Below are 27947 nucleotides of genomic sequence, written 5' to 3'. Positions count from 1 at the left end.
GATGTCTGAGATGGAGGATGGTGAATGAGTCATTGTATCATCATTTTGTTCTATAAACTGTGATGGCTCCAGCAATGCTTGTTTCTTCTTCTTGTTGTGACTTTGACCAGCAATTCCTTGACCGATTGTGTGCGACTCTTCATGATGGAAGAAGGTTGGGAATAAAAGGTAGAGAAGACTTTTGTGTCCTGAACTAGGTATGAGCATGGGATCTAAATATGTGGCTTCTTTCTCCAAGACAATGCTACCTCCCCTCCTACCTATAGAGTGGTTTGAGATGACCAAGTACTCTTACGGATCCACCTTTTGCCTTGCTTATGACTTCAAGCTCATGCCTGAAACTTCCATGAGCTATGTCATTTGGGGGCTTATAATGTACTTCCTGGATTAAAGTTTGAAGGAAGGAAATGACAGAGTGGGGTGGATTGGTGCTTGCTATGAATGCTCTCAGTGTAGTTCTCCTTGTCACCTAGACACCTACGCTATAGGATGAGAGGGTAGTGAATGACTAAAGCCCCTACAGATACTGCACCACCCTGTCGAGAAGTCATTAATAGTCTAATATCTTTACAGTGTTCCTGAGTACATCTGTGATCTGAATAGCACTTAGCTCCTCGGGGAAGGTTTGCCCTCACAGGCGATCTCGGGAAGGGAGTCTAGGGATATGACCCACCAGCACAACTGCTGACATGGAAAAGGGAGAGAAGGTGCTAATTCCAGCAACTTTTAGTTCTCAGAATTCAACTGCAGCTTATTCAATTTTAACTGAAACGTGCACAAGTTTAGTGATGTGTGGAACGGAAGACCAGGCCGCTCCCCTGTTGTAATTAGTAGGTAGTCCACGCACAAGCTGCTCCTTCTCTATCAGCCCTGTTGCATGTATATACCATAAAAACAGTCCATGGGTTTATACCCCTATTTGACTTCCTGATAGATGGAGCTACCAACAGCCTCTTGTCTTAAACTTGTGAAAGGTCTGGGGTATAGTGGATGCATACGGCGCAACACCTCTGGGCATCACCCCGCACAAATGGGGTTGTCTATGTAGTGAATTAGGAAGCCTCGTGTTACTATGTAAATGTGGATGTTTTTCTGCCTGATAAATGTGTCCCCTGCAGGTAGGTTAATTCTGTAAGCTTTGTGACGTACCTTGTAAATGGCGATTCACGCCAAATTCCCGATCCCAGTCTTATACTTTCTTGTGACTGCTAGGATCACTCCCGCTAAGCCCTGAAGAGTATTAGGCCTCACTATGCCCCAAGCCTACTGTTGAGTGGCTTAGATCTATGTCGTGGGTGTCCATGTGGATCTCACCCATTCAGTTCAGGCTCCAGAGTGTATCGGTTCCTAGGCCCTGATTTTTAAGCAGTCCGTCTACAGGATTCCCCTCCCTTAGTATGCAGGGCACCTCCGAATCTATTTGGCTCTCGAACCTGGGGAAGTTGGCTGTCTCTTTGGGTGCAAGCGTCGCCCATAGCAGGCCGCAGCCACGATCTTTCCTACCGCCGCACCGGTGGTGCGTAGATGATAAAGTTCGTGAGACACACTATGCCTGTTGATTGCGGATAGCTTGAGGATCTTAAAGCTCTCTTGAACCAATATTAGTGGCTTTAAACCTCTTTTTAATTAAAAAAATAGCTGATTTTTGTGCGACTGCTTTCACTTTCAGTTGGCTCCGTCCCCCATTTTTTACTTTTTCTTTGCACATTAAGTCTGGATCAGTGATCTCTACATATCCTTATTGAGAATTAGTTTTGGTTGAGAAAAGGTATTATTTTTATTTTTTTTTTTATATATTTAAATGATGAACACATTTTAAGATCTAAAAAGAAGCTATAGTAATTTTGTCTCCCTGAATTAATTTGAAAAAAGTGTTTCTTTCTAATGGTAGTAAAGGGCTCGATCCTTACTCTTGTGGGTGAGACTCTTATCTGTTCTGGACCAATGGGTCATGGGAATTGTGTCCCAGGGTTACAAATTTAGGTTTTAGGTCTCCCCTTCCTATGGGGGGACAAAAGACCAGAAAACTCTACATGTTAAGTCAGTGGAACGGGGACCCCTTCGGCCTCTTTTTTAATCCACCTGGATCAGACCACCAGACAATCTTTTGGTGGACGTCCCCAGAACCGGTATTGCGTGGGATGGGGTTTCAATGTCCGTCATAGGAGATTGTGACTACGGACGCCAGTCTGTCTCGTTGGGGAGCGGTTTGGGATCATCTGAGAGCACAGGGTCTTTGGTCTCCAGAAAAAGTGGTTCTACCTATCAATGTTCTGGATCTCTTCAATGCTTTTCAGTCAGCGGCATACATAAACAATCAAGGAGGCATTCACAGCTACCTTGCAATGAAGGAAGTATATTGCATATTGACATGGGCAGAAATAAATCTTTGTTTGATTTCAGCCATCCACATCCGAGGGGTGGACAACTGGGAAGCAGACTATTTGAGCCACCAAACTCTCCACCGAGGGGAATGGTCTCTCAATCAGGAGGTATTCAATAAAAAAAAAAATATATACCATATATATAGTGTGTGTGTATGTGTATATATATATATATATATATATATATATATATATATATATATATATATATATATTGTGTGTATATTTTTAATGTGTTTTGTGACACTTTTGTTTTGCAAAATAGTTAACCAGAGCTCTGAAGTAATTGTAATCATTCTAGTGTAATTCACGATTGTGCTTACGCGATCACCTTTACTTTCATCTTTAAAGGGACATTATACACTCATTTTTTCTTTGCATAAATGTTTTGTAGATGATCTATTTATATAGCTCATAAAGTTTTTAAAAAAAATAAATGTATAGTTTTGCTTATTTTTAAATAACATTGCTCTGATTTTCAGACTCCTAACCAAGCCCCAAAGTTTTATGTGAATACCGTCAGCTACCTTCTCCAGCTTGCTCTTGTCTGTGTAAAGGGTCTTTTCATATGTAAAAGAAGGGGGAGGGGGGAGTGTCTTATTTCCCACTTGCAGTTGGCTTTCCAGCCTGACAGCTTCTAAGAAAGTTTTTAAACAGTTTTATACTGGATTTTTATATCAGTATCTGTGCATCTTATTCTTTATAGTAGTGTCTATTACATGCAGTTATATGAAAATGAGTGTATACTGTCCCTTTAATACCAGCGCAAATCCCGCCGATAAATCCCTCATTGTTCGAGACCAAACATTTTCGCTTGACTCGTAATCTGGCCCTTTATGTTCCCAAACTTGTATAATGCATGTCAATAATGCTCTTGGAATACTAGCATAAGTGCTATCATTCATTACACTGTAGTCAATGTATAAAATTATGTTTTGGTTTAATGGACCACATATAGTTTATTTACAAGTATATGTACATAAAAATAAATGATTTGCGATATAATATACTAGATTCATTTTTCATGTGTTTTTTTTATTGTTGTTTTTTTTTTTTATTTTTTTTTATTCATTTGTTAGATTGTAGTAGCTGCTGAGTGAACTTCCCTCTGGCACCCGATCACAGGTGTTAAAACATTTTGTAGTGCAACAGCCTGTAGATGATTTAGAAATAAAAAAAAAAGAGATTGTCTTCCCTAGGCTGCCCTCTAGAATTGTTGCCACTAGTAATCCTTTTTAATTGATCCCCCTATGATAACATGTACGTAGACTAGCTCTATTTCAAATTCTGTTAAATTGTGCCAAACGCTTTATCCCATTACATTTCTAATAAAATAACATGCCCATCCATTACTGATTTCAGTAACTGGATTTTTATTTTATTTGTTAATCGTTTTTTGTTGTTTTTTTTTTAAACAAATACTTTTTTGGGAGAGGCACTTCTTAACGTTATTACATGTCCTTAAAGCAGAGCTTTCCAAACTTTTCATGTTGGTGACGCACTTTTTAGACCTACATCATTTCGCGACACAGTAATTAATTCAGTTGTACTAGCAAAAAGGAGGTTAAACTAACTTGTTTTAAAAGATACGGACACATATACATAAATTATATACTAATAATAATAGGTAATTACAAGTAACAAGTAAGTATGTATGTGAAAGAATTAAAAAAAAGTTTAATAACACCAATAGCTACTTACTATTTTAATGGGATGTATGAGGTTGATGGAATGAACACAGTTTCTGAATATTTGGTGGAATATTAGCTAAAGACACTCGCATTAAATCATTAAGCATTTTTAAGCTTTCACTTCCTATCCATATATCAAGAGCAGGAGCAGCAATGCACTACTGGGAGCTAGCTGCAAAAAAAACCAAAACACTTTGACTTCTGACCAGCTCAGCTTTTAAGCAGCTGCCCTCAGCGCTCTGCGAGTCCGACTGATTACTGCCTGTGCTGCAAACACACTGCTGTCCCACTCACTGACTACACATGCAGTCACAAGCCAATTAACGCAGTGCAGTCAGGAGCCAATGTGCTGCCAAAGCCACCAATGGCAATAGTTTTAGTTCCCACTGAGCTGTGCCAATAGGTTAAGATGATCTGTGACCCACTAGGTATCAATCACGTGTCAACCATGTGATATGCATAGCAGGCGGAAAGTCGGAAGCCAAAAAAAAATAAAAAAAATAATTTAAATTTAATTTTTTTTTTTTGCTGAAGCAGGGACACACCTACACACTGCTGTCGACACACTAGTGTGCCCCGACACACAGTTTGGAAAGCACTGCCTTAAAGGGACCTTAAATACTTGACATTAAATCAACAAACGTTTAACATTCATAACTAGAGTTTATTTAATTAATCCAAACCGTATTGTTATATTTTAGCCTACCTTCTAATAATTGGGTTTAAACTGCTGTATTTCCCCATTCCGTGGAGCATCCATCCGGGCTGGGCACTATTCCGGATATTACTGTGAGTGTGCGCTCATGCAAACATTGCACTTTCCAGCAATATCAGAGACACTTTGCTGTCATTAACTACTGCAGTTGAGCGATTGGGAGTGTGCCTCGCCGGCTCAAAAGGTTTGACAGCGGCAAATCCAAATAAAAACCTATTTCCCCATAGTATATAAAGTTATTGTTTTAATAACAATCAATGTAAGTTACAGTAGAATTTAAAAGCACATACATTCATCATCATGTGTTTTGAAGATCCGCTGATTTGACATAGCTCAAATTCCTTTCACTATGAAGCTTGCTTTCGGCCAGTGAGAGAATGAGCTTTATAGATGCGGTTGTGAAACCATGCATTCTTATTAAATTGCTTGGGAGCGCACATCACATAGAGGAGAACGTATGTTACAATATGGCGCTGCACACTGGGTTATGTAGGCAGCGCTTTATTTCTAAAGGTTATAAATAAGCACATTGAGGGGTGATTCAAGTGACAACATAGTCAATGTCTGAGGCATTACACTGCCTGCTTGTTAATATTGTTTAATAAGTCAATAGAAGAGGCGTTATTAGTCCCTTTAAGGGGTTTAAGCCCTGTTATAGCACAGGTCTGAATGCCCAATAGAAGGCATTCAGCAATAGCGTGGTCTTTCCGCTGTTTATAAGAGCTGCTCTATTTTATCCCTTAGAGTGAAAGAGACAGCTGATGTACCAGGTACGTCAGCTTTCATTAAGAAGTTACAGTTGCATTTGGATGGAGATGAAGACAACCTTACCTGGTACTTTTCTTTCTAATGACACGGTGAGTCCACGGATCATCTAATTACTATTGGGCATATCACTCCTGCCCAGCAGGAGGCGGCAAAGAGCACCACAGCAAAGCTGTTCAATATCACCTCCCTTCCTTACCACCCCAGTCATTCTTTTTGCCTACGTTAGAGCAAGGAAGTGCTTGATTCTCAAATGGGGACAGCCAGAACTGGATCTCATGGCATCTCGGCAGAATGCCAAACTCCCGAGGTACGGGTCGAGGTCAAGGGATCCTCAGGCTGTACTGATAGATGCTCTGGCGGTACTTTGCAATTTCAGTCTTGCATACCTATTTCCCCCGTTCACTCTCCTTCCTCGGGTTTTTGCTCAAATCAAACAGGAGAGGGTGTCGGTGATCCTCATCGCACCGGCGTGGCCTCGCAGGATCTGGTATGCAGACCTAGAGGAGATGTCATCTCTTCCGCCTTGGAGACTTCCATTGAGGAAGGACCTTCTGCTTCAAGGGCCCTTCCTTCATCCAAATTTAGTTTCTCTAAAGCTGACTGCTTGGAGATTGAACGCTTAATTTTATCTAAGCGTGGTTTTTCTGAGTCGGTCATTGAGACCATGATTCAGGCTTCTAAGCCTGTGACTAGAAAGATTTACCATAAGATATGGCGTAAATATCTGCATTGGTGTGAATCCAAGGGCTACTCTTGGAGTAGAGTTTGGATTCCTAGAATTTTGTCCTTTCTCCAAGAGGGGTTGGAGAAGGGCATATCGGCAAGCTCCTTAAAGGGTCCACTATCTGCCTTGTCTATTTTGTTACATAAAAGTCTGGCGGATGTACCAGACGTACAATTGTTCTGTCAGGCCTTGGTCAGGATCAGGCCTGTGTTTAAGCTGGTTACTCCTCCCTGGAGTCTTAACCTTGTTCTTCAACAGGCTCAGTTTGAGCCTATGCATTCCTTAGATATTATATTGTTTTCATCTAAAGTTTTGTTTCTTGTTGCTATTTCATCTGCTTGTAGAGTTTCAGAGCTCTCGGCATTACAGTATGAGTCTCCTTACCTTATTTTTCATTCGGATAAGGTAGTTTTGCGTACTAAGTTAGGGTTTCTCCCTAAAGTGGTTTCAGATCGGAACATTAAGCGGGAGATTGTTGTTCTTTTTTTATGTCCTAACCCTTCTTCTCATAAGGAACGTCTGTTGCACAACCTAGACGTGGTACGTGCTTTGAAATTCTATTTACAGGGGACTAAGGATTTTCGCCAGTCATCTGCTCTGTTTGTGGTTTTCTCTGGGAAACGGAAGGGCCAGAAAGCTATGGCTACTTCTCTTTCCTTGTGTCTGAAGAGTATCATTCGTTTGGCCTATGAAACTGCTGGAAAGCAGCCTCCTGAGAGAGTTCCGACTCATTCGATGAGGACTGTTTCCTCCTCCTGGGCATTCAAAAATTAAGCTTCTGTGGAACAGATTTGCAAGGCTGCAACTTAGTCCTCTCTACACACTTTTTCAAAATTCTATAAAGCATTGGTGCCTTCTGTTTAGGTTCCCTGTCTTGTCCCTCTCATCATCTGTGTCCTCTAGCTTGGGTATTGATTCCCAATAGTAATTAGATGATCCGTGGACTCACCGTGTCATTGGAAAGAAAACTAAATTTATGCTTACTTGATAAATTTTATTTATTTCTTGACACGGTGAGTCCACGGCCCGCCCTGTTTTTTAAGACAGGTTTTTTTGTTATGTTATAAACCTCAGGCACCTCTGCACCTTGTTGCTTCCTTTCTTTCCTTTTACTTCAGTTGAATGACTGGGGTGGGAAGGAAGGGAGGGGTGATATTTAACAACTTTGCTGTGGTGCTCTTTGCTGCCTCCTGCTGGGCAGGAGTGATATTCCCAATAGTAATTAGATGATCCGTGGACTCACCGTGTCAAGAAAGAAATAAACTTATCAGGTAAGCATACATTTCGTTTTTTTCCCTATGATATTAATATCCTCATTATCAAAACCTCTTATTTATGAACTAGTTTATCACCAACTATCCCTTTTTCATATTGTGAAGTTTTTACATAAAAATATATTAGATTATGTTAGTATCATGTTTAATAAACCTATTCATTGTTTATTTCCATTTCAACCGTTTAGTTTTTATCTTATTTCTTCTCTGTTTGTATTGCACTTTTAGTATGTAAATTGATCATGTTTACATGTGACTGTTTATGTTTATGTTTTATTAAAATCCAATAAAAATCTACTACACTAAAAAAAAGAGGTGGTCTGCCATAGTTCAGTATTTTTTTATTTATTTTTTCTAACCCATTCTATGTTTTACTTTTTTTTGTTATGGGTCATAATTCCTATTAAATGTATGTTTATACTGTCATATTGACACTATGTGAATGTAGTGCTGTGTGCGATGAATTGAACCACAGACTGTGGTATATTGTCTGGCATCTGGGTTCACACTAATGTAAACTTGCAAGGTTACTAAAACATGAAGCTACAAATAGAAAAGGCAAAATAAAATGTTACTCAGTAGTATTTTGAATTTTAAAAGATGTATATGTGTACATATATATATATATATATATATATATATATATATATATGTATATATATGTGTGTGTATATATATATATATATATATATATATATATATATGTGTGTATATATATATATATATATATATATATATATATATATATATATATATATATATATGTGTATGTATGTATTTGTATATATCTATTGTATATATACAGCTGTATGCAAACGTTTAGGCACCCCTGACAATTTTTTATTGGATTAACAGAAAATGTGCTATATGCATCCAAACGAAATTAGACAGGTGCATAAATTTAGGCACCACAACAGAAATATCACATTAATATTTAGTAGAGCCTCCTTTAGCAGAAATAACAGCCTCTAGACGCTTCCTATAGCCTGTAATGAGTGTCTGGATTCTGGATGAAGGTATTTTGGACCATTCCTCCTTGTAAAACATCTCCAGTTCAGTTAGGTTTGATGGTTGCCGAGCATGGACAGCCCGCTTCAAATCACCCCACAGATTATTACTGTATCCTTCAGTTATATGATAGATCTAAACACCCAATTATTTATAAATGAAAATCATGGAAATTGTCAGGGGTGCCTAAACTTTTGCATACAATTGTGTGTATGTATGTGTGTGTATATATATATTTATATTTGTGTTGCAGGGTGACTTCAGCGTCCCTGATGTTCCCAAATCCATGGCTTGGTGTGAGAATTCCATCTGCGTGGGATTTAAACGGGATTATTACCTCATTCGGGTTAGTACAGCATTTTCTGTCATTTTCAGCCTGAACCAATCTTAGAAGATTGTTCAGTAGAACAGTCAGAGATACCTTTGAATCTGCATCTTGTATGTATTTTGTCCTGTCCTGATCCCTCTAGGTACAGTGAACAATATGTGTCAGTGTTTCAGTCTCAACTTACCCTTGAAGACGTGAGGAAGACGGTTAGCCAAACCTTTGAGAAACATTAGCATTTTTTTTTAACATTTTATTATTTGTTGAAAATAGGCACAATATACAGTCAAAAGCACAAAAGGCAGGACTAAATGTGTTCACATAAAACTGTGATAAAGTCTTACATTAAAGAAGAACATGCAATATTTCAACTGGTTTTGTTTGCTCTTACATTTGTTCATCTTTCAGTGAATGTCACAAATATAAAGCAAACACGGTGCATAACGATCAATCATATAAAGCATTAAGGCAACAGCAAAAGCATCAGCATTTTTTCTTGACTTGATCCTTCTAGGTACAGTCCACAATAGGTTATCCAGTTACATTTAACAAGACCAATCTGTATAGTCATTTAAATACTGCAATAGTGGTACATAAAGAAATTGTAAATAATACCAGATAAGTAGTATTTTATATATAGTAATATTTTATTTGCTCAAAGTTTAAAAACATTCTTTTATGCACATTGTTTTTCATCTGGTAAACTTTAGCATCTGTATGGTGTTCTCTTTCTCTCTGTTTTAAGGTTTCTTGTCTGAGTGTAAACTACCCATTAATAACAAACCTCTATCCTGATTTGTCCTGGGTCATTTCTATACCTCTTTGCTTCCAGGTGGATGGTAAAGGCTCCATAAAGGAGCTCTTTCCCACTGGGAAACAGCTGGAGCCCCTTGCAGTCCCACTAGAGGGGGGTAAAGTTGCAGTGGGACAGGATGACTTGACGGTGGTATTAAATGAAGAGGGGACCTGCACTCCCAAATGTGCCCTGAACTGGACAGATATTCCCATGGCCATGGGTGAGAGTTGCACAATAAAATAGCAATGACTGCACAGCTGAATTAAATAATTTAAAGAGGTGTAAAAATAAAAATGCTCTTTGTTTTAATGTCTTACCCCATAAAATGGTTTAGTGTGTAATCAATGTTGCACTCCTGGAACACACCCTTCCTGCTTCTGGAAACAGCCAGTGATTGGAGGATCCACATCTATGCCTGCTTCTCTTTCATCAGCTGTGTCTTCGTCATTCTGCTCTGACTATCTGTTTAACCCTTTTGGAGGCATTCATCATAAAGTAAAAGGATGGAAGTTGTTTAAAAAATAAAATGTTCTAATAAAATAGAACTTTCTATTTTTTTTTACACTATAATTTTACTTTAACAATAGTTGAGTGAATTCCATTATTTCACACAAATGCATGCTAATCATTAAATCAGTAAACATATTATCAAGAATGCTTTAGGTATACTGCAAGTTCTTGTGAGAGATTACAACATTTATTAGAATGGAATTTAGAATAAGTGCTGTTCTTAAAAACAAAACTAAAAAAGTTTTATGGTATATAATTATTTCAGTAGCCTAATCAATGGATCTATCCTCCCCAGAGCATCAGCCACCATACATTATCGCTGTGCTGCCTAGATATGTGGAAGTCAGGACCTTTGAACCTCGACTTCTGGTGCAGAGTATTGAACTACAGAGGCCTCGGTTTGTCACATCTGGAGGGTAAGAGCACAGTGTATGTGTATATATGTGTTTTATTATCAACAAAAACATACAAACAAATGTGATCTTTATATTGCTATGCTATTTGAGAATCTTAAGGGACACTGCACTGTAAAACGTATGACTTGTTATACAATCTGCACAGTATACAATTATGGGGAACTGCTTATTTAGGTTTGTGTATCTATCTTGTTTATATTGATGGATTTGCTCATTGAAGCCATACCAGTTTGTTAGCTGAACTTGCAGAAAGAGCAGGTATCCTTATCTTTCTCTATGCATAAAATCCTCCTTATCTTATCTATTTCTCTATACACAAATGTCAATGCATAAAAAGAACAATTGAGAATTTAATTTCTTCTGTTAAGTGTGATCAGTCCACGGGTCATCATTACTTCTGGTATATTACTCCTCCCCAACAGGAAGTGCAAGAGGATTCACCCAGCAGAGCTGCATATAGCTCCTCCCCTCTACGTCACTCCCAGTCATTCTCTTGCACCCAACGACTAGATAGGATGTGTGAGAGGACTATGGTGATTATACTTAGTTTTATATCTTCAATCAAAAGTTTATTTTAAAATAGCACCGGAGTGTGTTATTATCTCTCTGGCAGAGTTTGAAGAAGAATCTACCAGAGTTTTTGTTATGATTTTAGCCGGAGTAGTTAAGATCATATTGCTGTTTCTCGGCCATCTGAGGAGAGGTAAACTTCAGATCAGGGGACAGCGGGCAGATGAATCTGCATAGAGGTATGTAGCAGTTTTTATTTTCTGACAATGGAATTGATGAGAAAATCCTGCCATACCGATATAATGTCATGTATGTATACTTTACACTTCAGTATTCTGGGGAATGGTACTTCACTAGAATTACACTGTAAGAAATACATAAAGCTGTTTAATAACTAGAGATTATGTTTAACGTTTTTGCTGGAATGTAAAATCGTTTTCATTTGCTGAGGTACTGAGTGAATAAATGTTTGGGCACTATTTTTCCACTTGGCAGTTGCTTAATCTGTTTTCTGACAGTTTCTGTTCTCCCTCACTGCTGTGTGTGAGGGGGAGGGGCCGTTTTTTGGCGCTTTTACTACGCATCAAATATTTCAGTCAGCAACTCATTGTATTCCCTGCATGATCCGGTTCATCTCTACAGAGCTCAGGGGTCTTCAAAACTTATTTTGAGGGAGGTAATTTCTCTCAGCAGAGCTGTGAGAATTATAGTTTGACTGAGATAAAAAACGTTTATTCTGTAATTTGTTTCCTGCTTTCAGAATTTGTTATCTTTGCTAATGGGATTAAACCTTTGCTAAAGTTGTGTTGTTTACAAGGATTGAGGCTATAACTGTTTCAATTTATTAATTTTCAACTGTCATAGATCTTCTGTGCTTCTTAAAGGCACAGTACGTTTTAATATTATTCTAATTGAATTGTATTTCCAAGTTGAAAGTTTATTTGCTAGTGTGTTAAACATGTCTGATTCAGAGGATGATACCTGTGTCATTTGTTGCAATGCCAAAGTGGAGCCCAATAGAAATTTATGTACTAACTGTATTGATGCTACTTTAAATAAAAGTCAATCTGTACAAATTGAACAAATTTCACCAAACAACGAGAGGAGAGTTATGCCGACTAACTCGCCTCACGTGTCAGTACCTACATCTCCCGCTCAGAGGGAGGTGCGTGATATTGTAGCGCCGAGTACATCTGGGCGGCCATTACAAATCACATTACAGGATATGGCTACTGTTATGACTGAGGTTTTGGCTAAATTACCAGAACTAAGAGGTAAGCGTGATCACTCTGGGGTGAGAACAGAGTGCGCTGATAATATTAGGGCCATGTCAGACACTGCGTCACAGGTGGCAGAACATGAGGACGGAGAACTTCATTCTGTGGGTGACGGTTCTGATCCAAACAGACTGGATTCAGATATTTCAAATTTTAAATTTAAGCTGGAAAACCTCCGGGTATTACTAGGGGAGGTGTTAGCGGCTCTGAATGATTGTAACACAGTTGCAATACCAGAGAAAATGTGTAGGTTGGATAAATATTTTGCGGTACCGACGAGTACTGAGGTTTTTCCTATACCTAAGAGACTTACTGAAATTGTTACTAAGGAGTGGGATAGACCCGGTGTGCCGTTCTCACCCCCTCCGATATTTAGAAAAATGTTTCCAATAGACGCCACCACAAGGGACTTATGGCAAACGGTCCCTAAGGTGGAGGGAGCAGTTTCTACCTTAGCTAAGCGTACCACTATCCCGGCGGAGGATAGCTGTGCCTTTTCAGATCCAATGGATAAAAAGTTAGAGGGTTACCTTAAGAAAATGTTTGTTCAAGAAGGTTTTATATTGCAACCCCTTGCATGCATTGCGCCGATCACGGCTGCAGCGGCATTCTGGATTGAGTCTCTGGAAGACAACATTGGTTCAGCTACTCTGGACGACATTACGGACAGGCTTAGAGTCCTTAAACTAGCTAATTCATTCATTTCGGAGGCCGTAGTACATCTTACTAAACTTACGGCGAAGAATTCAGGATTCGCCATTCAGGCACGCAGGGCGCTGTGGCTAAAATCCTGGTCAGCTGATGTTACTTCTAAGTCTAAATTGCTTAATATACCTTTCAAAGGGCAGACCTTATTCGGGCCCGGGTTGAAAGAGATTATCGCTGACATTACAGGAGGTAAAGGCCATGCCCTGCCTCAGGACAAAGCCAAAGCCAAGACTAGACAGTCTAATTTTCGTTCCTTTCGTAATTTCAAAGCAGGAGCAGCATCAACTTCCTCTGCACCAAAACAGGAAGGAGCTGTTGCTCGCTACAGACAAGGCTGGAAACCTAACCAGTCCTGGAACAAGGGCAAGCAGACTAGGAAACCTGCTGCTGCCCCCTAAAACAGCATGAATTGAGGGCCCCCGATCCGGGATCGGATCTAGTGGGGGGCAGACTTTCTCTCTTCGCCCAGGCTTGGGCAAGAGATGTTCAGGATCCCTGGGCGCTAGAGATAATATCTCAGGGATACCTTCTGGACTTCAAATACTCTCCTCCAAGAGAGAGATTTCATCTGTCAAGATTGTCAACAATCCAGACAAAGAGAGAGGCGTTTCTACGCTGCGTACAAGAGCTCTTGTTAATGGGAGTAATCCATCCAGTTCCACGATCGGAACAGGGACAGGGGTTTTACTCAAATCTGTTTGTGGTTCCCAAAAAAGAGGGAACTTTCAGACCAATCCTGGACTTAAAGATCCTAAACAAATTCCTAAGAGTTCCATCGTTCAAGATGGAGACTATTCGGACAATTTTACCTATGATCCAAGAGGGTCAGTACATGACCACTGTAGATTTAAAAGATGCTTACCTTCACATACCGATTCACAAAGATCATTATCGGTACCTAAGGTTTGCCTTCCTAGACAGGCATTACCAGTTTGTGGCTCTTCCATTCGGATTGGCTACAGCTCCAAGAATCTTCACAAAGGTTCTGGGTGCTCTTCTGGCGGTACTAAGACCGCAGGGAATCTCGGTAGCTCCATACCTAGACGACATTCTGATACAAGCTTCAAGCTTTCAAACTGCCAAGTCTCATACAGAGTTAGTGCTGGCATTTCTAAGGTCACATGGATGGAAGGTGAACGAAAAGAAAAGTTCACTCGTTCCACTCACAAGAGTTCCCTTCCTGGGGACTCTTATAGATTCTGTAGAAATGAAGATTTACCTGACAGAGGACAGGCTAACAAGACTTCAAAGTGCTTGCCGCACCCTTCATTCCATTCAACACCCGTCAGTGGCTCAATGCATGGAGGTAATCGGCTTAATGGTAGCGGCAATGGACATAGTACCCTTTGCACGCTTACACCTCAGACCACTGCAACTGTGCATGCTAAGTCAGTGGAATGGGGATTACTCAGACTTATCCCCTTCTCTGAATCTGGATCAAGAGACCAGAAATTCTCTTCTATGGTGGCTTTCTCGGCCACATCTGTCCAGGGGGATGCCATTCAGCAGACCAGACTGGACAATTATAACAACAGACGCCAGCCTTCTAGGTTGGGGTGCCGTCTGGAATTCTCTGAAGGCTCAGGGACAATGGAGTCAGGAGGAGAGTCTCCTGCCAATAAACATTCTGGAATTGAGAGCAGTTCTCAATGCCCTCCTGGCTTGGCCCCAGTTGACAACTCGGGGGTTCATCAGGTTTCAGTCGGACAACATCACGACTGTAGCTTACATCAACCATCAGGGAGGGACAAGAAGCTCCCTAGCTATGATGGAAGTATCAAAGATAATTCGCTGGGCAGAGTCTCACTCTTGCCACCTGTCAGCAATCCACATCTCGGGAGTGGAGAACTGGGAGGCGGATTTCTTAAGTCGTCAGACTTTTCATCCGGGGGAGTGGGAACTTCATCCGGAGGTCTTTGCCCAAATACTTCGACGTTGGGGCAAACCAGAGATAGATCTCATGGCGTCTCGACAGAACGCCAAGCTTCCTCGTTACGGGTCCAGATCCAGGGATCCAGGAGCAGTCCTGATAGATGCTCTGACAGCACCTTGGGACTTCAGGATGGCTTACGTGTTTCCACCCTTCCCGTTGCTTCCTCGATTGATTGCCAGAATCAAACAAGAGAGAGCATCAGTGATTCTAATAGCACCTGCGTGGCCACGCAGGACTTGGTATGCAGACCTGGTGGACATGTCATCCTGTCCACCTTGGTCTCTACCTCTGAAACAGGACCTTCTGATACAGGGTCCCTTCAAACATCAAAATCTAACTTCTCTGAAGCTGACTGCTTGGAAATTGAACGCTTGATTTTATCAAGACGTGGGTTTTCTGAGTCAGTTATTGATACCTTAATACAGGCTAGGAAACCTGTTACCAGAAAGATTTACCATAAGATATGGCGTAAATACCTATATTGGTGTGAATCCAAAGGTTACTCTTGGAGTAAGGTTAGGATTCCTAGGATATTGTCTTTTCTACAAGAAGGTTTAGAAAAGGGTTTATCTGCTAGTTCATTAAAGGGACAGATCTCAGCTCTGTCCGTTCTGTTACACAAACGTCTGTCAGAAGTTCCTGACGTCCAGGCTTTTTGTCAGGCTTTGGCCAGGATTAAGCCTGTGTTTAAAACTGTTGCTCCACCATGGAGTTTAAACCTTGTTCTTAATGTTTTACAGGGCGTTCCGTTTGAACCCCTTCATTCCATTGATATAAAGTTGTTATCTTGGAAAGTTCTATTTTTAATGGCTATTTCCTCGGCTCGAAGAGTCTCTGAATTATCAGCCTTACATTGTGATTCTCCTTATTTGATTTTTCATTCGGATAAGGTAGTCCTGCGTACTAAACCTGGGTTCTTACCTAAGGTAGTTACTAACAGGAATATCAATCAAGAGATTGTTGTTCCTTCTTTATGCCCAAATCCTTCTTCAAAGAAGGAACGTCTACTGCACAACCTGGATGTAGTCCGTGCTCTAAAATTTTACTTACAGGCAACTAAGGAATTTCGACAAACGTCTTCTCTGTTTGTCATTTACTCTGGGCAGAGGAGAGGTCAAAAAGCTTCCGCTACCTCTCTTTCTTTTTGGCTTCGTAGCATAATTCGTTTAGCTTATGAGACTGCTGGACAGCAGCCTCCTGAAAGAATTACAGCTCATTCTACTAGAGCTGTGGCTTCCACTTGGGCCTTCAAGAATGAGGCCTCTGAACAGATTTGCAAGGCTGCAACTTGGTCTTCGCTTCATACTTTTTCCAAATTTTACAAATTTGACACTTTTGCTTCATCGGAGGCTATTTTTGGGAGAAAGGTTCTTCAGGCAGTGGTTCCTTCTGTATAAAGAGCCTGCCTATCCCTCCCGTCATCCGTGTACTTTTGCTTTGGTATTGGTATCCCAGAAGTAATGATGACCCGTGGACTGATCACACTTAACAGAAGAAAACATAATTTATGCTTACCTGATAAATTCCTTTCTTCTGTAGTGTGATCAGTCCACGGCCCGCCCTGTTTTTTGAAGGCAGGTAAATATTTTTTAATTTATACTCCAGTCACCACTTCACCCTTGGCTTTTCCTTTCTCGTTGGTCCTTGGTCGAATGACTGGGAGTGACGTAGAGGGGAGGAGCTATATGCAGCTCTGCTGGGTGAATCCTCTTGCACTTCCTGTTGGGAGGAGTAATATCCTAGAAGTAATGATGACCCGTGGACTGATCACACTACAGAAGAAAGGAATTATCCAGGTAAGCATAAATTATGTTTTTTTATTACCTATCCCCCGAATGAGAGGATAATTGGAGTTGCTACCTCTCGCTTACATAATTTTTCTATAAATAATACAGCAGTATCATATTCAACTATGCGAACAGCAGCTATTTAAGTTGACGAAAAAAGTAAAGGAGCTATTTCTAAACTATTGAATACAGCTAGCAGGAAAAGGGAATATTGGGAACTCTTTAAAGGGATGAAAAAGATAACAGCAAATCTTCAGAAAAGTTAAAATGAATGTCTTCATTGGCTATCCTGTTAGCACTCACCAGCAGACACAAACCCCAAAGATTGAAATCCCAGCTTTTCCGATGGGGTATAATACTTCTACTCTTCTACCAGGGGCGGAGACTACCATTGGTGCAGGGCACCAGGGCCCAGCCGGTCTATACATGGGCGTGTGCAGAATGTGTTTTTTTTTTGTTTTTTTTTTTATAAATTATCTTTTTATTCAGGGTTAAAGATGCATACACGTAAAATCATATTCATTAAACAAATTTGACACATATCAGTCTCATTAACAATAAGATGAAGGAAGTACAAACATTATGACTGACCTAGAGAATATACTATAATCTGCAATCCGCGTGCACAGATGAAAACAAATTCGAACCCTTATTTTTTTTTTTTTCCCTCCTTAAAGAACAGGCAAGGTCACTGAGTTTGGACCTCTATGTAATCAATATATATAGCAGGGGAGGGTTATCTTAAGATAGGCCACTTTTGGACCTTAAGTGATGAAACAAATGGATGTATTGGGAACCAATTTACCAACTAAATATGAAGAATTATGTAGGGAAATGTGTTGGGGGATAGGTGCAGAATGTTTACAATCCTAATGTAGGGGAGCATTATATTAGTGCAGGTTGCATGTCTGTCAGTCCATTCATCCATCCGCTAAATCATTCTATAGAACAGCACGTATATTATTGCTATTACTAACTGCGTTACCTTTGGGAGGGGGCAAATTTTTTTTTTTTGCACCAGGTCCCTCTATTGAGTAGATTCCGTTTACTGCTTCCTACAAATCATTTTTGTCTCTGTCCTCTAACCAGGATGTGCACATATCCATTGCTTTTCGAAGGTCACTGGTGGTAAATCCAACTTTCCTGTCCACTTTAGCAGGCATGCATGTGTACTCTTGGGACAGCGTGTCTTTGTTATATACTTGGGTGTATGTTTATGATAGATCTCTCCAGGAAGGGGGGGGGGGGGGGAGGTTCTTCTCCCCAAAAACGTCATATTAACATTCTTTTCAATTGTAGAGTGCAGAGTTTGTGATATTGTATTTTGGAATTCCACTAACTCAATCACCCTTTGTGTCATATTTAAGCTAGTTAGAGTGCATCCTTATTGCATTCTCTCTCTCACTCTTTCTCTTTCTCATCTCTCTCTCTCTCTCTCTCTCTCTCCTCATCTCTCTCTCTCTCTCTCTCTTCTCTCTCTCTCTCTCTCTCTCTCTCTCTCTCCCTCTCCTTCCCACACTCACACACTCACACACTCACACACTCTCTCGCTCTCATCTCTCGCTCACTCACGCTCTCTCTCTCGCGCTCTCGCTCTCTCTCTTCTCTCTCTCTCACACACACACACACACACACACACACACACACACACACACACACACACCGCGCTCTCTCTTCTCGCTCTCTCTCTTCGCTCGCACTCGCTCTCTCTCTCGCTCGCAACTCGCTCTCTCTCTCTCTCACACACACACTCTCTCACTCTCTCTCTCTCTCATATTGTTAGTTTACCCTTAGGTTTGCATAACCCTAGTAGTATCCGTAAACCTATTGAAAAGGGAGCAGGGCCGTCCAACCTTGGTGCAAATATATTCAATATATTAAACTATGAAATCCAAAATTGCACATGCATTTTAGAGAGGATGGATCTTGATATTTATTTAATACAGTTCTTATGGTTAAAGCAGTAATTTATTTGCTTATTATGACTGTGGTGTTGCTTCTCACCACACTAATGTTCATTCCAAAAGTTAAATGTTAGCTTAATAATGGAAGAGGTTGTCTAGACTCTATAGGTTAATTGATGGCCCTTTCATAAGGTTTTTTTTTCATCTTGGAAAAAGATCATTCAACTATATTATCTATACACCTAAAATAATCTGTTTCGTTGTTTGTTTTTTCATTCTAAAAAAAGGATGTCTGTCCACTAACAACATCTTCTTTTCTCTTTACCAGCCCAAACATTGTGTATGTGGCCAGTAATCATTTTGTATGGAGGCTGTTCCAGTGTCCATTGCAACTCAGATCCAACAGCTGCTTCAAGATAGAGCAATTTGAGCTGCCATTGCAGTTAGCGGTAAGAAATAGCACATAAGGTCTAGCAGTGGAGAGTGATGGATATATATAAATAGTATGTTTTTTTTATTGTGATTAGCAAGTCTATTAAAGGGAAAGTTCTCTATTCCAAAAAGGCTAATGATTCAGGCCTAACACTCAAGCAGGGATGGTAATGAATAGCAAAGGAACTGAAACTGTTTTGAGCAGGTGTGAGGCTGAATCCCAACTTTGTAGAAGGCCAGGAATCAAATTGCCATCTATGATTTTGTATGGTATTTTCAGAAGGGGATTTATGTTATTTGGATTATTTTTTTACAAGTACTCTGAAGTGTTGTAAAAGTGCACAAGAGAAGGCAAAATCTAGAGGGAAAGCAGAGTACCGTTGCTCAGTTCCAATGTTTCCGAAAAGTGGAAAAAATATTATATCAATATTTTTTATTTTAGCTGGCCTGTAATAAAATTAAAGGGACACAAACCCAAATATTTTCTTTGCAACTTTCTAATTTACTCCTATTATAAATTTTATTTGTTCTCTTGCTATGTTTATTTGAAAAAGCGGCAATGTAAGTATTGGAGCTGGTCCATTTTTTGTTCAGAACCTGGGTAACACCTACTGATTGGTGGCTAAATGTAGCCACCAATCAGCAAGCTCTACTCAGGTGATGAACCAAAAATGGACTGGCTCCTAAGCTTACATTTCTGTTACTATACTGATCTTTCACAAATTGTCAGTATTCATATGCACTCTGCACAGTGTTGTAGGTATCTGAGGGTTTTACTGCTCCTCTCATTAATCTCACTCTTTGGTTTTGGTGTGCCTCAATAATTGCTTTGTTTTGGTTAGTTGCATGTTTTACATTTTTCTCCTACATCATCTACAGCAGATGAAGGATGATGCCGATGGTGAGAAGCGACAACAAATCCACCACATCCAGAACCTTTACGCCTTCAACTTGTTCTGCCAGAAACGCTTTGATGACTCCATGCAAGTATTTGCCAAACTTGGCACCGGTAAGACTCTGCTCCTTAGGACCTATCAGGAAACGGCATAAACACACACAAGCCTTGTTTAGAAAGCTCAGTGTTTTACATTCGTGTACAGATATTATGCACATAGTATGGCAGTGAGCTTTGGGTGAGTATATACATTTGCAGTGGTGAAAGTCCAAAGTTGTCTTTGATTTTAGGAGTTGTATTAGCAACATTATTTATCTACTATTAAAAAAATGCATCTCCTGTTGTCATTCTCTTAATACATAGTGCTTGATTTAGATTTTCTTTTCTACTAACATCTTATATTCATAACCCTTTAAGATGTTTAATTTCATACATCTGCATAGCATGAAGGAGATACTAATTACACCTTAATTATTGTTGTAATCAGACCATGTTATTTCTATCTCTTTAGATCCTACCCATGTGATTGGGATGTATCCAGAACTTCTGCCTTCAGATTACAAGAAACAGCTGCATTATCCTAATCCCAGTGCCCATGTTATCTGGGGCAAGCTGGAGAAGGCTAATCTGGCTCTTATAGACTACCTGACCCAGGTGAGCCACTGATTTATTTTTTTTATTTATGTCAAATATTTCTGTAGATCATTCACTGTATTCACTAGAGCAGTTCTGCTGTTTCACTCTGCTCTACATACTACCCATTTCAGTATTCTAGTTTGTACCAGGGAAAAGGATTATCTCAATGTATATTATTTGTATCTCTTTAAACAGCAGTAACTCAATGTATAGAAATAATTTGGGATTATAATTTGCGTTTATGATACAAATATAACTATGTAAAATGTCCTTTCCCCTGATAGTTTGATGCTTGGAGCCTTACATTTGAAGCTTACATGAGTAATACTAAATAACATCAGTTAGTTTCACGCTTGTTTACATTGTGCATTGTATGCAGAATAAAAATATAAAAAACAATTTCTTTATGGGAATAATACTGAGGTGCTTTTAATTTCTGTCCGTGCAATTCTACCCTGTTCATTTCTAATAGAAAAGGAGCCACCTTGTGAAGAAGCTGAATGACTCTGATTACCACTCCACCACTTCCTCCTCTAATGGAGGGGACTCCTACCATCAAATCCAAAAAAAGCTCCTGCAGATAATAGATACCAGTCCTGCTTAAATGTTACCTGCACGTGAGTATTATACATTCGTTAAGCACTAGAAATAAAATTGTGTTTATGCATAGTGAACCACTTCACAACCTACATTCATTATTTAATCTTGGAAATTGTGGGTTTTCTATTTCTGAAGTGCACACTGCAGAATTCATATATTGTACCTTGCTAAACAATGTCCCTAAATGGAAGATAAGGAACTGTAAAACAATGTTGATTTTGCTAACATAATTACAGTGTTAAGCCTACTTCAGTTACAAGTTACTTGCTGCTCCAGATAAGGCAAGTAATAGATGAAGTTTGAACCATTGATAAACAAGATGATAATGCATTCAAATTTCACACTCCTAGTATGTTTATTGCAATACGGGCAGAACACTTTGTAATTACACAGTGCTTGCTGTTTCTTTAAAGGGACACGCCAGTCAAATTAAACTTTGATGATTCAGATAGAGTAGCAATTTTAAACAACTTTCCAACTTCCATTAAAAAAATGTGCAGTCTTTTTATATTTACACTTTTTGAGTCACCAGCTCCTACTGAGCATGTGCACGAATTCACTGAATATACGTATATATGCATTTGTGATTGGCTGATGGCTGTCACATGGTACAGGGGGAGTGGAAATAGTCTCTGAACTTCAAATGAGTATTAGATTTTTTTTTTCTAACAAGTTATGTCTAAGTGCTATTGCATTGTCTTGTTATCTTTCATTTGTTGATTATGCAAATCTACTGTGTTTACTGGGTCCTTTAAGGCTTAAAAGTGTAAGTTTTGATTGTAGATGAAAAAACAGTCAGGATTATCTAAGTTTTTTTTTAGGTTTTGCCCTCCTTAAAGGGATATTTAACAGTATGATTTTGTATTATAAAATGTTTAATTATGTGTAGCTAAAAAACCTTTGGAATATACTTTATTTATTTAGTCCCCTTTTCCTGAAATTTAAACTCCACTAAGTTTCTATAAAGTAATGGACGCCGCGATGTCTGGACTTAAATTTTCAGTCTATCTTACTGTCCTGATGCAAACAATTAGGAAAAGATATTTCACACAAGCCTTCTTTACACAAACTACTGTATTACATTGTTTATATATTGTTCTCCACAGAAGACAGATGAATAGAAAACCCTTTCAACATGGCATCACCCATTACTTTTAGAAAACTAAGCTTTTATACTTATGTCATCAATATTTAAACAACTAATATAATGGTAAAAAAGATACAGCTACTTATTATTCTAATGCTAATCTTAGTTTTGTTGTGTTTTTTTGTTTTGTTTTTTTAAATCTTTATTTAGTGACCAATAATTGGTACAGAAAAAATATAGAAATAGAAAAAGAAAATGGTCAGTAAGATATCCAAATATTAAAGTGTTAATTCGCCACGCAAGGCAAAGTAATAATAGGAACAATAACAAAAAGACAATAATATGTAGTTTTACAAAAGCATCTTCTAGGTATATAATAACTTCAATCGACTCTAAGACTAATTATTATATATCTATCTAACACAATTTCATTAATTCCTAGTTCACATGTATTATGTCTAAAATTTCAGAGTCCTAAACAGACTCAATAAAAAACAAATTCATGTACCATATTATTGGAGGTTTTATAATATTAATAATAAATTTAAAAATTGATATATATAATTTCTCCCAAGCCCCCTTCTATTCCCATATTCCGATATATTCTCCTCTATACTCCTATTCCAATCCCTCAGATATTAATAAACTTTAGGGTATTCCTCTGTCAATATAGCATTCATTATATAATTAATTTTCCCGAAATTGGTAAATTAGTGCTAATCTTTGCTTTGAAAACATCATTATGTATGCATGTATTTACTGTTTAATAAGTGCTTGTTCTCCAATTTTACCCACGCACATAACTTGGCACTCATGTTGTTTGGTGTGTGGTTGTATATGCGCAAGTGCCATTGTGCCAAACTAATATTGTTTATGTTTGTGTTAGACAAATGTGGCTCTAGTGGCCCCTCTCCTGCGCCTGGAGAACAATCATTGCCACGTAGAGGAGAGTGAGCATGTTCTGAAGAAGGCACACAAGTACAGCGAGCTTATTATTCTGTATGAGAAGAAGGGACTGCATGAAAAGGGTGAGGTCATTTTTTTTTTTTTTTTTTTTTAAATCTTTTTATTCAAAGGTAATTAAATTACAACAGAGTGTAAATAATATCATATGAGCATAAGCTCCCAGAAAATCATTATAAACAAAATTGAATTTACATTTTATCTGTTGAAAATACAACAAAATATCTGCATGTACATGTATACCTTATCAGTTTTAAATCTTAACAGGATCTTATTTAAAACAGTTAATACAAAATCATAATTCAAACTCAGTTTCTATGAGAAAAGAAAGGGGAAAAAAAAACCCCCCTCCCGGGTTAAACATCATTTAACCAACCGATCTCTCCTCTTAGGATGGCACCCTGTACATATAATGAATTATAAAAGGGCTTATAGATTTGTTTTTGCGTACCAACTGGTAGTGAGGTAATACAATTTTCCCATTTTTTAAAAAAAAAATCATCACATCATTTTCTGAATTGATTACGTAATCAAATTGCTCAACTATAATTTTTGCCTCTAATTTGCTTAGAAACTGAGAAAAACTCGGGCCTCTGCTGGATTTCCAAGAACTAAAAATTATATTTCTAGCACATAGGATCACAAAATTATTGCCCTCTTTTAAAAAGAGGACCTCCCCTAATTGTAATTTAATATTTTGTTGAACCGTCTTAGATAACCAGAAAGAAACCCTATACCAAAACTGCCTGACCTTCGGGCATCTCCATACACAATGTATTAGATCTGCAAGGTGAAAACTACATCTTGGACAATTTACAAATGTATCTGAACCCCAGGTCATTTCATTAAGCACTAGACTGAGCTTTCTGGCAAACTGGCAGCACATTCTATCACTGGTTATATGCATTTTAATATGAGGAAAAATACAAACAGCAATGTTTGCTAGTGTTCAAAAGGGAGACTTTAATTTTATTTTTCAGGAACATTAATATATTTTATTATTAATATTATTGTCATACTTTTTTCCTTTGTGACTGCTAACAAACTTTTGAGATATTAAACTTCTACTTATGGTTAATTGGAAGGTACATGTCCCTATCTTGTTCAGAATATACAGACACACACCCACACAGTCTGGTCTATATGCGTAAACACCACATTGTAATACCCACAGCAAGATTATTGCTATATTCTTAGCAATGTCATCTTTCCTCTACAGCCTTGCTGGTCTTAGTTGATCAATCTAAGAAAGCCAACTCCCCTTTGAAAGGTCATGAGAGGACTGTGCAGTACTTGCAGCGGATGGGTGAGTGACTGTCCTGTGTGATAGCACCCAGGAACTACCAGCAATACAAACATGTAAAAGCCTTGTTTTTTAGAGTGGCTTTTGGGTAACTGGTATTTTTGGCTTTTGTAAAATAAAATCCTATGTAAGATATTTGTTAATGTTACTTTGCATAGATCATGTGATAGTATGATTTGCTTATGTCATATCATACAAATTAAACCTACAGGCTTTGATATGACACCAGTTATTTTAGATACAATCTATACATTTCTTTCTTTTGCAGGAGCTGAGAATTTGCCACTTATGTTTGAATATTGCAAGTGGGTGCTACGAGACCATCCGGAAGATGGGCTAAAAGTGATTTTTTTTATTTTTATTTCTCAATGCATTGTTTAACAGTAAAAGGAACATGTGCAGTGTGAAGAAAAACATCCAGAATTATTTATTGTGTTTTGAATGGCACACACACACAACTTGACCTTTTTAATTGATATAGAATGATCTTCTATCTTGGCTTACCTCTGAGGCACTCCCCCTTTCTCCTGCATTACTAGAATTGAATAATAGTGAAAAACTGAAATGTTCTTGCATGTTTCTTATAAGCTGACTTAATTATATCCCATTCTCGTGGTCACTGAGTATATGGATCATCTTCCGAAAGTTAAAGCAGGTGTTTACTGTTTTAAGAAAAAGATGTATGGTCTTTATACGTGAAACGAGAATACAAAATAAAAAAATGAAGGCAGAAAATTTTAAAGACCACCTATGGTAAAGCTGAAAATGAATGGGTTTAGAGCGTTTACCTCATTTCTCTTGTAAGGTGTATCCAGTCCACGGATCATCCATTACTTGTAGGATATTCTCATTCCCAACAGGAAGTTGCAAGAGGACACCCACAGCAGAGCTGCTACATAGCTCCTCCCTTAACTGCCATATCCAGTCATTCTCTTGCAACTCTCAACACGCATGGAAGTAGTAAGAGAGAGTAGTGAAATATAGTTAGTTTTTTATCTTCAATCAAAAGTTTGTTATTTTAAATAGTACCGGAGTTGTACTATTTTATCCCAGGCAGTAAATAGAAGAAGAATCTGCCTGAGTTTTCTATGATCTTAGCAGGTTGTAACTAAGATCCATTGCTGTTCTCACATATGTCTGAGGAGAGAGGTAACTTCAGCGGGAGAATGGCGTGCAGTTTACTCTGAGGTATGTGCAGTTACATTTTTTTCTAGAATTGGAAATGCTAGAAAATGCTGCTGATACCGGATTAATGTAAGTTAAGCCTGAATACAGTGATTTAATAGCGACTGGTATCATGCTTACTCTCAGGGGTTATACCCTTATAAAATTGCAATATAAAACATTTGCTGGCATGTTTAATAGTTTTTATATATGCTTTGGTGATAAAAGTTTATTGGGGCCTAGTTTTTTCCACATGGCTGGCTTAAATTTTGCCTAGAAACAGTTTCCTGAGGCTTTCCACTGTTGTAGTATGAGTGGGAGGGGCCTATTTTAGCGCTTTTTTGCGCAGTTAAAATTACAGACTGAGACATCCAGCTTTCCTCAGAAGTCCCCTGAATGCTATAGGACATCTCTAAAGGGCTCAGAGGCTTTCCAAAGTCGTTTATTGGGGAAGGTAGGGCCACAGCAGAGCTGTGGCAGTTTGTTGTGACTGTTAAAAAAACGTTTTTTGATCCGTTTTTTTTAACTAAGGGGTTAATCATCCATTTGCAAGTGGGTGCAATGCTCTGTTAGCTTATTATACACACTGTAAAAATTTCGTTTGTGTAGCTGCCTTTTTTTCACTGTTTTTCAAATTCTGACAAAATTTGTTTCTCTTAAAGGCACAGTACCGTTTTTTATATTTACTTGTTAACTTGATTTAAAGTGTTTTCCAAGCTTGCTGGTCTCATTGCTAGTCTGTGTAAACATGTCTGACATAGAGGAAACTCCTTGTTCATTATGTTTAAAAGCCATGGTGGAACCCCCTCTTAGAATGTGTACCAAATGTACTGATTTCACTTTAAGCAATAAAGATCATATTCTGTCTTTAAAAAATTTATCACCAGAGGAATCTGACGAGGGGGAAGTTATGCCGACTAACTCTCCCCACGTGTCAGATCCTTTGACTCCCGCTCAAGGGACTCCCGCTCAAATGGCGCCAAGTACATCTAGGGCGCCCATAGCGATTACTTTACAAGACATGGCGGCAGTCATGGATAATACACTGTCAGCGGTATTAGCCAGACTACCTGAATTTAGAGGTAAGCGAGATAGCTCTGGGGTTAGACAAAATGCAGAGCATACTGACGCTTTAAGAACCATGTCTGATACTGCCTCACAATATGCAGAAGCTGAAGAAGGAGAGCTTCAGTCTGTGGGTGATGTTTCTGACTCAGGTAGGATACCTGATTCTGATATTTCTACATTTAAATTTAAGCTTGAACACCTCCGCGTGTTACTCAGGGAGGTTTTAGCTGCTCTGAATGACTGTGATACAATTGCAGTGCCAGAGAAATTGTGTAGACTGGATAAATACTATGCAGTGCCGGTGTGTACTGATGTTTTTCCAATACCTAAAAGGTTTACAGAAATTATTACTAAGGAATGGGATAGACCAGGTGTGCCGTTCTCTCCCCCTCCTATTTTTAGAAAAATGTTTCCTATAGATGCCACCACACGGGACTTAGGGCAGACAGTCCCTAAGGTGGAGGGAGCAGTTTATACTCTAGCAAAGCGTACTACTATCCCTGTCGAGGACAGTTGTGCTTTTTCAGATCCAATGGATAAAAAATTAGGTTACCTTAAGAAAATGTTTATTCAACAAGGTTTTATCCTACAGCCCCTTGCATGCATTGCTCCGGTCACTGCTGCTGCGGCGTTCTGGTTTGAGTCTCTGGAAGAGGCTTTACAGGTAGCGACTCCATTGGATGATATACTTGGCAAACTTAGAGCACTTAAGCTAGCCAATTCTTTTGTTTCTGATGCCATTGTTCATTTGACTAAACTAACGGCTAAGAATTCTGGTTTTGCTATACAGGCGCGCAGGGCGCTATGGCTTAAATCATGGTCAGCTGACGTGACTTCAAAATCTAAGCTGCTTAACATTCCCTTCAAGGGGCAGACCCTATTCGGGCCTGGTTTGAAGGAGATTATTGCTGATATCACTGGAGGAAAAGGTCATGCCCTTCCTCAGGACAGGTCCAAATCAAGGGCCAAACAGTCTAATTTCTCCAACATAGGTGTGTCCGGTCCACGGCGTCATCCTTACTTGTGGGATATTCTCTTCCCCAACAGGAAATGGCAAAGAGCCCAGCAA

General features: G+C 38.9%; 1 protein-coding gene across 1 annotated transcript in view; it reads left to right on the top strand.

The window, feature by feature from the left end:
* Positions 1 to 27947, top strand: part of VPS39 (VPS39 subunit of HOPS complex) — a 251568-nt gene that overhangs the window by 43945 nt on the left and 179676 nt on the right. The window contains 11 exon segments of the mRNA XM_053697917.1: positions 8818 to 8910; positions 9722 to 9905; positions 10491 to 10611; positions 19059 to 19179; positions 20042 to 20171; positions 20569 to 20711; positions 21166 to 21222; positions 21224 to 21310; positions 23267 to 23408; positions 24563 to 24649; positions 24915 to 24988. Of these exon segments, the coding sequence (XP_053553892.1) occupies positions 8818 to 8910; positions 9722 to 9905; positions 10491 to 10611; positions 19059 to 19179; positions 20042 to 20171; positions 20569 to 20711; positions 21166 to 21222; positions 21224 to 21310; positions 23267 to 23408; positions 24563 to 24649; positions 24915 to 24988 (1239 nt within the window).

The sequence above is a fragment of the Bombina bombina genome, chromosome 1, assembly GCF_027579735.1.
Source record: "Bombina bombina isolate aBomBom1 chromosome 1, aBomBom1.pri, whole genome shotgun sequence".
Taxonomy (NCBI): domain Eukaryota; kingdom Metazoa; phylum Chordata; class Amphibia; order Anura; family Bombinatoridae; genus Bombina; species Bombina bombina.
This window is presented reverse-complemented; position numbering and strand designations above follow the sequence as displayed.